Genomic DNA, 12,195 nt, shown 5'->3' on the forward strand with positions numbered 1-12,195 from the left:
ATTGATCAGTGGGGGGAAATAACTTTGGATGTTGTTCTTCAGCTCTCTGAGCTGTTTTGGCCTTAACTAATGAAACTGAGTCAAACTGGCTGACATCTCCTTGTTTAAAACGTCTCCCTTTGCCATTGTTAGAATTGCATCCTGTAGCAAGATGCAGTAGCAAATACTAATAAGCACCACAAGTCCTGTGGTTTTCTTCACTCTTTTTCCCCTCTTCCATTTCCAGCTGTGCTCATCCTGCTGTTTGCCTTTGGGCATTTTCCTTCAACCACAGCCGTGTTCATTGGGCAGTATTTAAAAGCCCTCTCACCTCTCATCTCCAAAATGTTGTTCCTGTCTCTGGGTTCTAACATGGGTATTTGTGACCAGTTTGGCTGCTGGACTCCATAGACTTTCCACTTCTGTCTTAAATACAAAGGAAGTGTTTGAAAGGGGTTCTACTCATTTAGAAAGGAGAGTGGAGAAATAATTTCATTGGGAATTCAAAGTAGAGAACATGCTGGTCTCGTCCCTATAGTAGCATATACTTTTCTATACCAAATATATCATCCTAAGCCAATTCAGCCTCCCCACTGCTTTCCGAACATTCAGACATTCATATGGTCGGTTCCCCCATCTCCTGAAGGGAGAAACTCAAGTCTATCTGCTGTCACACCATTCTTTCCATTTACATGGTACTGGTTTTAAGGATACATGTTGCTGAAGCAGCAGGAATTGTGCACAGAAGCTCATACTGTGCCAGGTGAGGTAGACCCTTCTGTACTGCGTGTTGATAAACAGTTTAGACCATTTAAGTTAACTTGTTATTTCTAAACTACGTTTAGTCCTTCAAGCCCAGTACCACACAGAGTTCCATGGATGCATTTTATTAACATAACATTATTCATATAAATGTTATTCATATAATGCCTTTTCATCCTGCGGGATGCTGGCAGACTGCAAACATTTGCTCAAGAATATTCCGTTGAGTATTTGTTTTTCCCCACTGAATATTACAGTGTACAAAAGAGCAGGCCTGCTTCTCCAAGCTGTATTTATTGTCAAACTCCTCCCACCAGTTTTACCCCATAGAATCGATGCTGAGCCACGTGAACCTACTGAATGTCTTCATTGAAATGTACAATGATGGGATCGTGGCCCGTCGACTTCACAAACTTCAGGAAGTCCTCAGGGCTTAAGCCCATGGTCGCACAGTTTGTCATGGGATGAAAATACACCTTTTCGTGGCCGCCCTCCAGGAAGGCGGCGTCCAGCACGAAGCTGACGTCCCCGTGGTCGCAGAACAGAGCCAGCGGTGTGGCACAGCCCTGGCCCACCCGCAGCTTCTCCAGCATGGCGTCTTCATTGGCGAACCTGAGGTTTCCGCTTCCGAGGCCGAGTTTCTTTGCCAGGTGGTTTAAATCCACCTGCCTGTCATGCAGGACAGTCACCAGCCAGAAGCCTTTCTTCTTCTTGTCCTTAAGGAAGAGGTTCTTACTGTGCCCTCCTCTCATGTGCCCAACGTGGGCCATCATCTCATCCACCGTCAACACCTGGAAAACACAGTGAGCACAGCATGAGGCTGCATCCCATGGGACTCCATTGCGTACTGCCAGCTGGTAGTTAAACACTTAGAAAATACCGAATCAGCTCAGCCTCAAAACCGAACCCTTTGATGGAGAAATTTATACAGAACGCCAATAAAACGCCACATGCTGCTCCTGCTTCCTCTCTCGCTCACTCTATACATGCAGCGGGTGGGTCGGAAGGGACCCCAAAGCCCCCCGTTACACAGCCCAGAGCAAGGCCGCCCGCAGCACGGCCCCACCTCCGGGTGCTCGGCGGTGGTGACGGCGATGCCCAAGTCCTTTAGCCGCTGCTCCAGCTCCTCCCGCAGCCCCGGTCCCGCCGCCATGCCGGGACACAACGCTGAGGCGCGACGTGGCGCCCCGCCCCACAGCGCCGACATTGGCCGCGGGAGTGGGGGGCCCTGCGCCTGTGCAGGGCTCCCGTCACTCGGCGCATGCGCAGGGCCGCTCGGTGGCGTGAGGCGGTGCGTCCCTCAGTGCCGGCCGGGCGGCGGGGCAGAGCTGGGCCGTGCTCGCCGGTGCTCGGCGGTGTTATCGGGGCAGCTCGGCCCTACCACCGCCCTTGGCTGTGGGGTGAGGCGGTTCCTGAGTTCTTGCCGGGCCCGCAGACGTTGTGAGAGCTGTGTGCTTTGCTGGAGGATGGTCCGGGGTCACCTGTGAGAGGAGATAGCTGAGGTACTGAGAGAGGCACCTGCGGCGGCGGGTAGGGGCCCGACATAGCGAACTGAGTGGGAATAATGGATATATAGGAGAAATACAGGGGGTGGTTGGCAGAATGGGTGACGGGGGTGGTCTGACAGAGGCATTTACCTGTGATTTACCAGGACTTGTGCAGGGCCTCTGATATGGCCCCACGTCTCATCCTTATTTCTGAGCTGGGGAGAGATGGGTGGGCTGTTTGGTACATAAAGAATTGGTTTAGATAAAGAATGGTCACAGCCAGAGGCTCCGTGTCCAGGGGAGGCAGCCAGGAGTGGTGTCCTGAAGGGCTCTGTGTCCTGAAGGGCTCTGTGTCCTGAAGGGCTCTGTGTCCCGAAGGGCTCTGCCTTGGAGCCAGTGCTCCACAGCATCCTTAGCAATGACACAGAGTATCAGGGTGCCCCCTCAGCAAGTTGATGTCACCAAGCTGAGTGCTGCAGTTGATACAGCAGGGGAAGGGATGGCATCCAGGGCACATGGACAGCCTTGAGAAGTGGGGTTATGCAAACCAAATGAGGTTAAACAAATCCAAATGCAACGTTTTGCACTTGGATGAGGGCAATCCCAGACGTGAGTACGGACTGAGAGAGCTCACAGAGAGCAGCCCTGCAGAGGAGGACTTCAGTCACGGGGGAATGACTTTAATCTGAAAGAGGGTGGATTTAGGTTAAATGTTAGAATGACGTTTTACTCATTGGAGTGAGGCCCTGGCACTGCTGCCCAGAGGGCTGTGGGTGCTCCATCCATGGAGGTGCCCAAGGCCAGGTTGGATGGAGCCCAGGGCAGCCAGCCCATGGCAGGTGGGTGGAACTGAATGATCTTCAAGGTCTCTTCCAACCTAAGACATCATATGATTCTGTAATCTTGAAACATTCACTTAGTAAACCACGGCTTAGCTTTGAAAGATGTTCCTGTGCACGTGACAACACTGATACCATGACAGCGCTGCTGTAGTGGTGCAGCTCATGTAAGTGGCACTTTGGTTTTATAGATGTGGAGTTAGGTTGCAGCAGGGAAGCTGTTAGTGCAGCACAGAGAGCACAGACATCCCTTCCTTTTTAGGTCATGTCACGGAACCCAGAGTAATGATTTTAGTAGTTTATGTTAAAGTTCAGTAGAGATGGATGGAAGGCCTCTAAGCTGTGATATTAACAGATCCATGTTTGAGATGGGATAGTGAAAGGGCCGGAAGGTAAAGCAAAAAATGAACAGTGTTACAAAGTAGTTCAACTTTGTCAGTATCGAAAAGCCTGCTTTCAAGCTTTAGCAGTTGTACTTGATGGTCTTTAAGCTCTTTTCCAACCTGAGCAATTCTACGATTATGACATTTGTGTGTTGTGTTCCTGTGAGTGTTATCCTGGCAGAGAGCAACTTTCATTGTGTCCTTTTGCATTTTCAGTGAGGAAATGAATCGAAGGCTGATACTGAAGCTTGAAAATCTGATCCGTTTCCATGGTGCTTGCAGTCAGTTGCACACTCTTGTCTGCAGGAGAGTTTGCAGAGCACAATGGAAGCCTGTGCCGTCATCTGTGCATCCCACAAGGTCCGTTCATCCATATCCACAGTGCTGGGAGAAAGACAAGTTGATCAGAGCTGCCTCATCGCCATGCAGATGTTTAGCTACAAAGGAGGTAATTAACGAAACCCAGTAATCTCTGGTTGTATGTGAAATTTCAAATGGCAAGAAGTCAATCCGATATACATATACAGAAGCTATTCTAAATTTTTATTTACAAAATGTACTTACTTAAGGCTGTACTGTGACTCCTCAAGTATTGACTTGATGTGCTTTTACCAGCAGCGTTGTGGATCTTTCAAAGGCAGGAGAAAATGATTTTTTTCCTTGTTTTGGAGAAGTGAAAATTCAAAACGATTGAAGGATTGTGGGTATACATGTTAGGTGTTCTGTAGGGTGTTTTAAATCATAAGTTTATCTTAGTGTTGCAGACAGAAAGATGTTTTTGCAACATGAAGCTTGAGAGTCTTTTTAATGTTGTTTTTATTATATGTTAGTTTATGTCAGCTATGTGTTCCTATATGTATGATATATATTCCTGTCTAATTCCATGCAGGAGAAGAAAAAGGACAGGAGGAAATTACCGATGACCAAAGGGGAAGTGGAGATAAGGCAGCAGATGACTATTGAGGAACTTGCAAGAGCAATGGGTAAAGACGTAGGTGAGAGCTTCTCTGTTGTTCAATATAAATGTAACTGTGGTATGTCCATCAGTTGTACCACTTCCTTGAATGGTGAAGTCAAAGATATTCTAAGGTGGTGTTAGTGGTTACCAATCCGTCCCTTTGCAGTGTAGGCCCATACCAAATAACTTGTTTCATCAGATTTATTTAACCAGAGAGGAGGAAGATGTTGGTAGGCACGATGCCAGGCTGAAGAGGAAAAGATGCCAGGCTATCTGAACTGACAGGGAGGACATTTCAGTGTAAGGAAGCCAGATCTCTGTTCGTTCTCCAGCAGATGGGCTTCAGATCCAGGTAGGCTGCTCTCTGGTTGTGCTCCCAGAGGGCTAAATTATACTGTGGGAAGAGAAACATTGCATCCTGCTTTGTTGGAGGTGGATCCCTGTGAGCACAGAGTTCAGGGCTAAGGAGGGTAGGCACAGAAGAGCAGCTGTCTGCAGTCCAGTCCTTGGATAAGTTTGATTCAGGAGCAATTTGTGTTCCATTAAAGCAGCCGTTTGACTAATTGGGAGAGCGTGGTGTCGGGGGTGGCTTAAGAACTTGCCCACAACACCATCCTCTTCAGGTGATTCCCTAAAACTGCATTGCAGAAGTAGGCTTGTTTCCTGTAACCCCATGAACCATTCCTAGTTGTACAGTGTCTCAGTTTAATCATTTTTCAGGGACGTTCTAAGCAGTTAGTGTGCTTTTTTGATGGGATTATTAAATGTCTTTATCTTCTTTTCAGATCATGTTTATGAAGCCCTGCTGTACACAGATATTGATGTCAATTCCCTGGAACCAGATTCCATTTTATATGAAGACTCGATCAAGTTAATTGTTAAAAAATCAGGAATGAAGTATAAGTCAGCAAAACTGAGGGAAGAAAAAGAAAGAGAAAACAAAGATGCAGTGAAACGGTGAACTATGAACCATTCCTTGTTCTTTTCAGCCTATTTGCTCCTCCATGTGTTGTTTGTGTAGTGTGTTTTCTTCTAGCAGTGTGCAGATGTGGTCAGAGTTAGGAACTACACACTATAGATAGCAAACTGTACGTTTTAAATACTGTTTTGTTTCTTTACCTGTTACACTGATGCTCAGGTTTGATTAGTTTTAGGTGAGTTTTGTCTAAGTGGTTCTCTGAGGTAAAGCATCTTCAGTGCCCTGAATTGCTGCATTAATTGCTGCAGCAGGAAGAATGGATGCTAGGGGGTGGTAAACTGATGTAGCTGGGGTTTGTGCTTATGGTGGGGAGAAGCTAGGCTTACTTCTGCCTCACAGGGTACTGGCAAATGGCAGTTTGTTAGTGGGCATGGCGGTGGCATGGTGAACTGTTTCAATGCTTACCAAAGGTATTTTGTCTTGCTTGTAGACCTCCTGCAGACCCGGCATTCTTAACTCCGCGACCCCCAGTTGTTACTATAATGGGCCACGTTGATCATGGGAAAACAACTTTACTTGACAGCCTGCGGAAAACTCAAGTGGCAGCCATGGAAGCAGGGGGCATCACACAACACATTGGTGCTTTTCTTGGTATGATCCAGGTGTACTTGTGTGTGTGTGTAAAATGATTTATCTTACATAAAGAGAAACATTGAGAAAATAAGGCAACAGGGTGATCAAATTTCAGCCTTTCAGTACCTGAAGGGAGCCTATAAACAGGAGGGGAGTAAACTCTTTGAAAGAGAGGATACAGCAGGGCAGTGGTTTTAAGCTGAAGGAGGGAAGACTTAGGTTGGATGTTAGAGGGAAGTTCTTTACTGTGAGAGAGGTGAGGTTTTGGAACAGGCTGCCCAGAGAGGTTGTACATGCCCCATCCCTGGACGTGTCCAAGGCCAGGTAGGATGGGGCCCTGGGCAGCCTGGTCTGGTACTAAATATGGAGGCTGGGGATTCATGATCCTTGAGGTCCGTTCCAACCCTGGCCATTCTGTGATTCTGTGACAGCGAGCTAACTTGCTGACAGGTCACTAGGGAAAACATTGCAGCATACCCAGTTTGTATGCAAGCAGTGAAAAAGGAAAGCACAGCTTGTGGTAATTAGAAAAGAATAGTTCAGTTGGAAGAGACCTACAGAGCTCCAACTGCCTGGCCACTTAAGGGCTAGTCAGAAGTCAGAGCATGTTACTAAGGTCATCATCCAAGTGCCTGTTGAGCACTGACACACCTGGGTCGTCATCCACCTGTCTTAGGAGCCTACCCAGTGTTTGATCGCCCTCACAATGAGGATGATTTTCCTAACACCCAGTCTGGGCACTTGTTGCCATTCCTGTGCATCGTGTTGGTTAGCAGTGAGAAGAGACCAGAGCTTCTCTCTCTGTTTACTCTGCTCAGGAAATTGTAGGGAACAACCAGATTACGCATTGGTCTGCTTGTCTCTCAACTGGACAAATCTATGTAACTATATGGGTGAGAGTTTGAAGTGGGTTATGTGTGAAGCTGAATATATCATTTATTCACAGTGCATCTGCCTTCTGGGGAAAAGATCACTTTTCTTGATACTCCTGGGCATGCAGCTTTCTCAGCCATGAGGGCAAGAGGTACATATGTGACTGACATCGTCATCCTGGTTGTAGCAGCAGAGGATGGAGTGATGCAGCAAACCATAGAATCCATTGAACATGCTAAAAATGCAGGAGGTACTGTCAATGTTACATGTATAAATGAGTGGCAAGCCATGGGGTTAATATACAATGTGTGTGTTGTTGTGTAGCTCTGTATTGAGTGCTTTACACACATTTCTTCACCTCTCAAAGGAAACTGCTTGAATTTAAATCCATAACACTTGTAAAGAAACTGCTGTCATCGTGCTGCCTTCTCCATGGGGGAGGTGTCTGAAGATATGCTGAATGTTACAATACCACCTAAATGTATAAAAAGATTTGTTTCAGGATTTGCAGATTTTCCAGAAAAACACATAGTTTGTAGGTAGCTTTGTTTTCTTTCTTTTTTCCCCTCCCTACAGTAGTTCCTCCAAGCTTCTACTTAAGGTAGCTCAGTTGCCTTTGGTTTCCTAAGGTTGCTCAGGGAGTAGGTGCAAAGGGAGCTGATTTGTTCTAAGTAGTCACAACCTGTTCTAACCTCTTATTGCAACTGTACAGGTAGCAGTGAGTTTTTGTTAGGTTAATGATGGGTTTGTTCTCCCATTTTAGTTCCTCTCGTCCTTGCTATTAACAAGTGTGACAAACCTGAAGCTGATCCTGAAAGAGTGAAGAAGGAATTGCTGGCTCATGGTGTGGTCTGTGAGGAGTTTGGAGGTGATGTTCAGGCTGTAAATATTTCTGCACTCAAGGTAAAGTTTTGGTCAAACAAACATGTCTAACATGTGCATCCATACGTATTTTTGTTTGACAATTGGAAGATGAGTGCTTATCTCTCTGGAACTGGGCACGTTACCATGAGCTGTTACCTCTTATCAGAATCACTGTTTGATTCATTTTTCCTTGGGAAATGTAGTGAATGTTTTTCATGTCCTCTCATTTTTGCTGGTAGTACAATATTTCTGCAAAATCAAGGCCAGTGATAATGCTGTGAATGAAGGGAAAAAATTCAACCTCTCCCTGTGCAGCTGTGCCACTGCCTCACTGCTCTTTGGGAGAAGGAATTGTTCCTAACAGCCAACCTGAACCTCCCCTGGCACAACGTGAGGCCATCCCCTCTCGTCCCATGGCTGTTCCCTGGGGGCAGAGGCCGACCCCACCTCACACAGCCTCCTGTCAGGTGGTTGCACAGAGCCATGATGTCTCCCTTGATCCTCCTCTCCCCCACACTGCACAGCCCTGGTTCCCTCAGCCGCTCCCCATCCACTCGTGCTCCAGACCCCTCACAGCTCTGCTGCCCTTCTCAGTGTGTGTCCTATAACAAGGGGCCCAATATCAGTACTTTCTCCTTACTAGTCCTTTAATTTTGTTTATTACTACCTATGCTGTTGGTCTTGTATTGCTAGAAGTTCTGAACTGAATGGCAGATCTTAGTACTGATTTCGACTTCTGATGTTTTTAATTTGTGCATTACTTCGCTCTTGTTTTGTTCTGTTCCATATAGGGTGACAACCTGATGGTTTTGGCAGAAGCAACTGTTGTTTTGGCAGAGATGTTAGAGCTGAAGGCAGATTACACAGGTCTGGTAGAGGGGACCATCATTGAGTCTCGCAAAGACAAAGGGAAAGGGTAAGTTATCCATGTTCCTTGCAGCTCTAATGAAGAAGTCTGTAACAGTGCAGCAGTACAGCGCAGGTGATTGATTTTTAGGTTTAAAGTTGTATTTAAATTAGAAAAAAAAAGGCATGTAAAACTGAAACAGTTTGTTTGCAGTGCTTGTAGCTAAGCATTAAACTATCATTCTACAGCATCATGTACAGAAAAGGCATTCATAAAGTGCTAGAGTACAAAGTGTAGTATTACTAAAATGAAATCCTCTAAGCTCAGGAAAAAAAATACACCTGTTGTAGCATTTCAGTGTCACTGAAAAGCAGAGCTGACAAAGTTCATAGTCATAATGTAGTAAATACGCCGCCATTTGCAACAAAAAAGTCTGACGTTTTGCTCTTCCAACTGTCGTGGTCCTTTTGCATATTCTCTTTTATGAAGGTGTGTTCTTCCCTCTTTAAAATTAAACTGAAGGCTGAGAAGTTGGGTTTGCTTTTGTGTGGTGTGGGATTTTTTTTTGAGTGAGGAGGAGCAGGGATTCACTTCATGCAGAGTCATTCGGTTACTGAAAAGGAAAGATTGAAGGTGTCAAATCTTGTGTTAATCTGCCGAAATGAGGAGTGCAGCCTGGGTTTAGTTACAATTACAAGTCAATTTACATTTTCCTTAGCTTGCTAATAGGATGTATCACAGGAATATTCTGCCTGTGATTGATTGCCAAAACACTGTGGTTTTTTTCACGTTAGCTGACCTGTGATAACCCTGAAAATGGTTATTTTGTTAATGGAAATTTGCTTGAATTTGGTCTGTTCTTTTTTTTTCCCCTCTGCTTTTTGCTAGTCCAGTTACCACAGCCATCATCCAAAGAGGAACTCTGAGGAAGGGCTGTGTTCTGGTTGCAGGGAAGACCTGGGCAAAAGTGCGTTTGATGTTTGATGAGAATGGCAAAGCTGTAGATGCAGCCTCTCCCGGCATCCCAGTGGAAATCATGGGCTGGAAGGAAGTCCCTTCAGCAGGAGATGAAATCCTTGAAGTGGAATCTGAGGTACAGATAGAGCTGTTTAATGGCTTAGTCATACTGCAGTAAGATGGGAAGCAAGGACACAAGGGTTTTCTTTGTTTATATGTAGAATATACATATTTGGAAATATATATGTATTCTAAATACCCAGCATAAAGTGCTGAAAGATGGGTATTAAAGGCTTGAGTCAGGCTGTTGCAGAGTTAACCTGGGATATGTTTTAGAGTCTCTGCTTTCAGAAAGGGAGTTTTCTCTTTGCTGTGACCTTACCTGGAGAACAATCCAGTGCTTAACATATTTGTGTTGTAATTTTATGAGAGCTGGTTTCTGACAGAAGAAACAAAAGGATAAAATGGGGTTAAGGTGGAGATTTTCTGCGCAGTGATTTGAAAGATGAAAGATCTTTATGTATTTTTTTTTCATGCCCAGCAAAGAGCACATGAAGTTGTGGCCTGGAGAACCTACGTTGAACAACAAGAGAAGATGAAAAAGGACAGAGAAGTTATTGAAGCAAAGCAAAAGGAACACAGAATGGAATATGAGAAGAAGCAACAGAATTTAGCCCATTTGACCTGGAGACAAAGAAAGGCAGCCCTGTACAAGGAGGGCAAGCATCTAATGCTCATAAAACCAAAGGAGAGAGCAGAAATAGACAAAAATGTGCTGTCGATAATCATTAAAGGTGCTTTCCTGTTCTATTTACTACCCTACCACATCAGTTTTGTGCTTCTCAGACGCTCAGTCTGCAGTGTAGTTCTAAAGCATTAGCAAAACCGCAGTTATCAGAAGCTTGATCCGTTTAAAACTGAACAGAATATTGAACATCTGTCAGTAAGGAAGGGAGAGGGTCACTGGAAGTGCATGTGGGTGCACGTGTGTGTGTGTGTGCACAAGCTGTTTGGAGCAGCAGCACTGCATTAGCAGACCAGAGGAAAAGAACAGCATATTAGTCAGTTTGACCACATGTTCAGTGCTGTATGTGCATTAAAAGTAATAGCTGAGAAACTACGCAAACGTGACCTGAAATAGCAGTAAGTGTGAAGCTTCTAGTTGTATTACATGTAACCATTTCGCTTTTGTATGAAAAGGCTTTTCAGACGTGTTTTAACGTACTGCAGGAAATACAAAGAGAGTATTAAGTAGATGAAGATCTGGATTATTTTGCACAATGTGGAGTTGCCTTAATTCTTCAGTATCATGTTGATTTATGTGAAGTCAACAGCGCTGCCGTTTCCATATACAGGTGATGTGGATGGATCTGTGGAAGCTATTCTGAATGTTCTGGACAGCTATGACGCAGATGATGAGTGTAAATTGGAGGTCATTCATTTTGGAATGGGAGATATCAGTGAAACAGATCTAAGTCTTGCTGAAACATTTAATGGTGAGTGTATGTTTAAAAGTAAACTTCTCATTAGTAGAAACTGAACTGCTGCAAGTCTGACATTTCAGGAGCTGGCAAATGCTTTTGCTCACTTTAAGAAGTCATTACTGGCTATCAGTTGCTGTTATATTTGACAGGCGTTGTTTATGGATTCAGCGTGAAAGCCAATGAAACCATTAAAAAGATGGCTGCTAAGAAGGGAATAAAAATTAAACTCCACAACATCATCTACAAACTCATTGAGGATTTGAAAGATGAGTTGAGTAGCAGACTGCCCCCATCCGTGGTGGAAAATACAGTCGGTGAGTCTGCAGTGAGTGTTACATTACATTTATTCTCTGATAAAGCGTTCCTGCTGTATCAGGCATTTCATACTTCTCTGTTGCTGCTTTCCTGTTTTGTTAAAGCGCTTGGTAAATGGAAGCTTGGTTTTACTTAGTTTTACTATTATTTTTAGGGGAAGCTTCTGTTCTTGACACCTTCTCCGTAACAGTGGGAAAAAACAAAGTTCCAGTAGCTGGGTGCAGAGTACAGAAAGGGCAGCTGGACAAGAAGATGAAATTTAAGTTAATCCGTAAAGGGAACGTTATTTGGAAAGGTAAGTATAATGGCTACAAAACTAGCCTGGTCCAGCAGTCTGAGTTCCTGTGAAATTAGTGTCAGCTGCATGCATTTAGATGTGTCAGATGTGTTATTCAGAACTGAATTCAGAAGCACCACGCCTGGTAGAAAAGCAGCAGCAGCAACACAGATTCACCCACTAAAAAGCACTGATGTCTGATCTCCATTAGCTGCGCATGTTCATCATCCCAAGGCTTGCTTTCATTTTGTAGCCACATCTAAAATCTTTATGAAGTAAGACAGGGAAAGCAAAGCATCCCCATGCTCTGATGCTGTTAGTGGACTCTGCCTCCCCTTCTCTCTGCAGGGTCTTTATCATCACTGAAACATCATAAAGATGATGTCCAGGTAATAAAAACAGGTATGGATTGTGGATTAAGTTTGGACAAGCATATAGAATTCAGTATCGGAGATGAAATCATCTGTTATGAAGAAAAGGAAATTCAACAGACAACTTCCTGGAATCCAGGGTTTTAGAACATGATTGGATACCTCACACTGTAGAGGTTGTGCCCTGCTCCTTGCCTTTTAATATTAAATGAACCTACTTATGAAAAAACTCTTATGTGTCCCTGTA

General features: G+C 44.7%; 2 protein-coding genes across 2 annotated transcripts; one reads left to right on the plus strand and one right to left on the minus strand.

Annotated features, from left to right (window-relative positions):
- Window positions 1–850: 850 nt before the first annotated feature.
- LOC107310824 (prolyl-tRNA synthetase associated domain-containing protein 1-like) lies at window positions 851–1,959 on the minus strand. Its single transcript, XM_015856829.2, has 2 exons — window positions 1,808–1,959; window positions 851–1,532 (listed from the first exon to the last, which is right to left on the minus strand). The coding sequence occupies exons 1-2, from the start codon at window positions 1,946–1,948 to the stop codon at window positions 1,095–1,097; spliced, it is 579 nt and encodes a 192-aa protein (XP_015712315.1). The 5' UTR covers window positions 1,949–1,959; the 3' UTR covers window positions 851–1,094.
- A 69-nt stretch (window positions 1,960–2,028) lies between these two features.
- On the plus strand, window positions 2,029–12,195 carry MTIF2 (mitochondrial translational initiation factor 2). The gene is made up of 14 exons (XM_015856830.2): window positions 2,029–2,243; window positions 3,667–3,898; window positions 4,340–4,445; window positions 5,194–5,365; window positions 5,818–5,978; window positions 6,907–7,083; window positions 7,597–7,736; window positions 8,489–8,613; window positions 9,433–9,637; window positions 10,043–10,295; window positions 10,857–10,997; window positions 11,135–11,299; window positions 11,455–11,595; window positions 11,926–12,195. The coding sequence occupies exons 2-14, from the start codon at window positions 3,674–3,676 to the stop codon at window positions 12,093–12,095; spliced, it is 2,181 nt and encodes a 726-aa protein (XP_015712316.1). The 5' UTR covers window positions 2,029–2,243; window positions 3,667–3,673; the 3' UTR covers window positions 12,096–12,195.

Source organism: Coturnix japonica, chromosome 3, assembly GCF_001577835.2.
Source record: "Coturnix japonica isolate 7356 chromosome 3, Coturnix japonica 2.1, whole genome shotgun sequence".
In the NCBI taxonomy this organism is placed as follows: Eukaryota; Metazoa; Chordata; class Aves; order Galliformes; family Phasianidae; genus Coturnix; species Coturnix japonica.

Excerpts from the sequence above, each read along its gene's own strand:
- LOC107310824 (XM_015856829.2), bottom strand. The coding sequence starts at position 1,948 with ATGTCGGCGCTGTGGGGCGGGGCGCCACGTCGCGCCTCAGCGTTGTGT. Across the intron at positions 1,533-1,807 it reads CCACCGCCGAGCACCCGGAG|GTGTTGACGGTGGATGAGAT; the intron begins GTGGGGCCGTGC and ends TGTGTTTTCCAG.
- MTIF2 (XM_015856830.2), top strand. The coding sequence starts at position 3,674 with ATGAATCGAAGGCTGATACTGAAGCTTGAAAATCTGATCCGTTTCCAT. Across the intron at positions 5,366-5,817 it reads AACAAAGATGCAGTGAAACG|ACCTCCTGCAGACCCGGCAT; the intron begins GTGAACTATGAA and ends TCTTGCTTGTAG. Across the intron at positions 5,979-6,906 it reads ACACATTGGTGCTTTTCTTG|TGCATCTGCCTTCTGGGGAA; the intron begins GTATGATCCAGG and ends ATTTATTCACAG.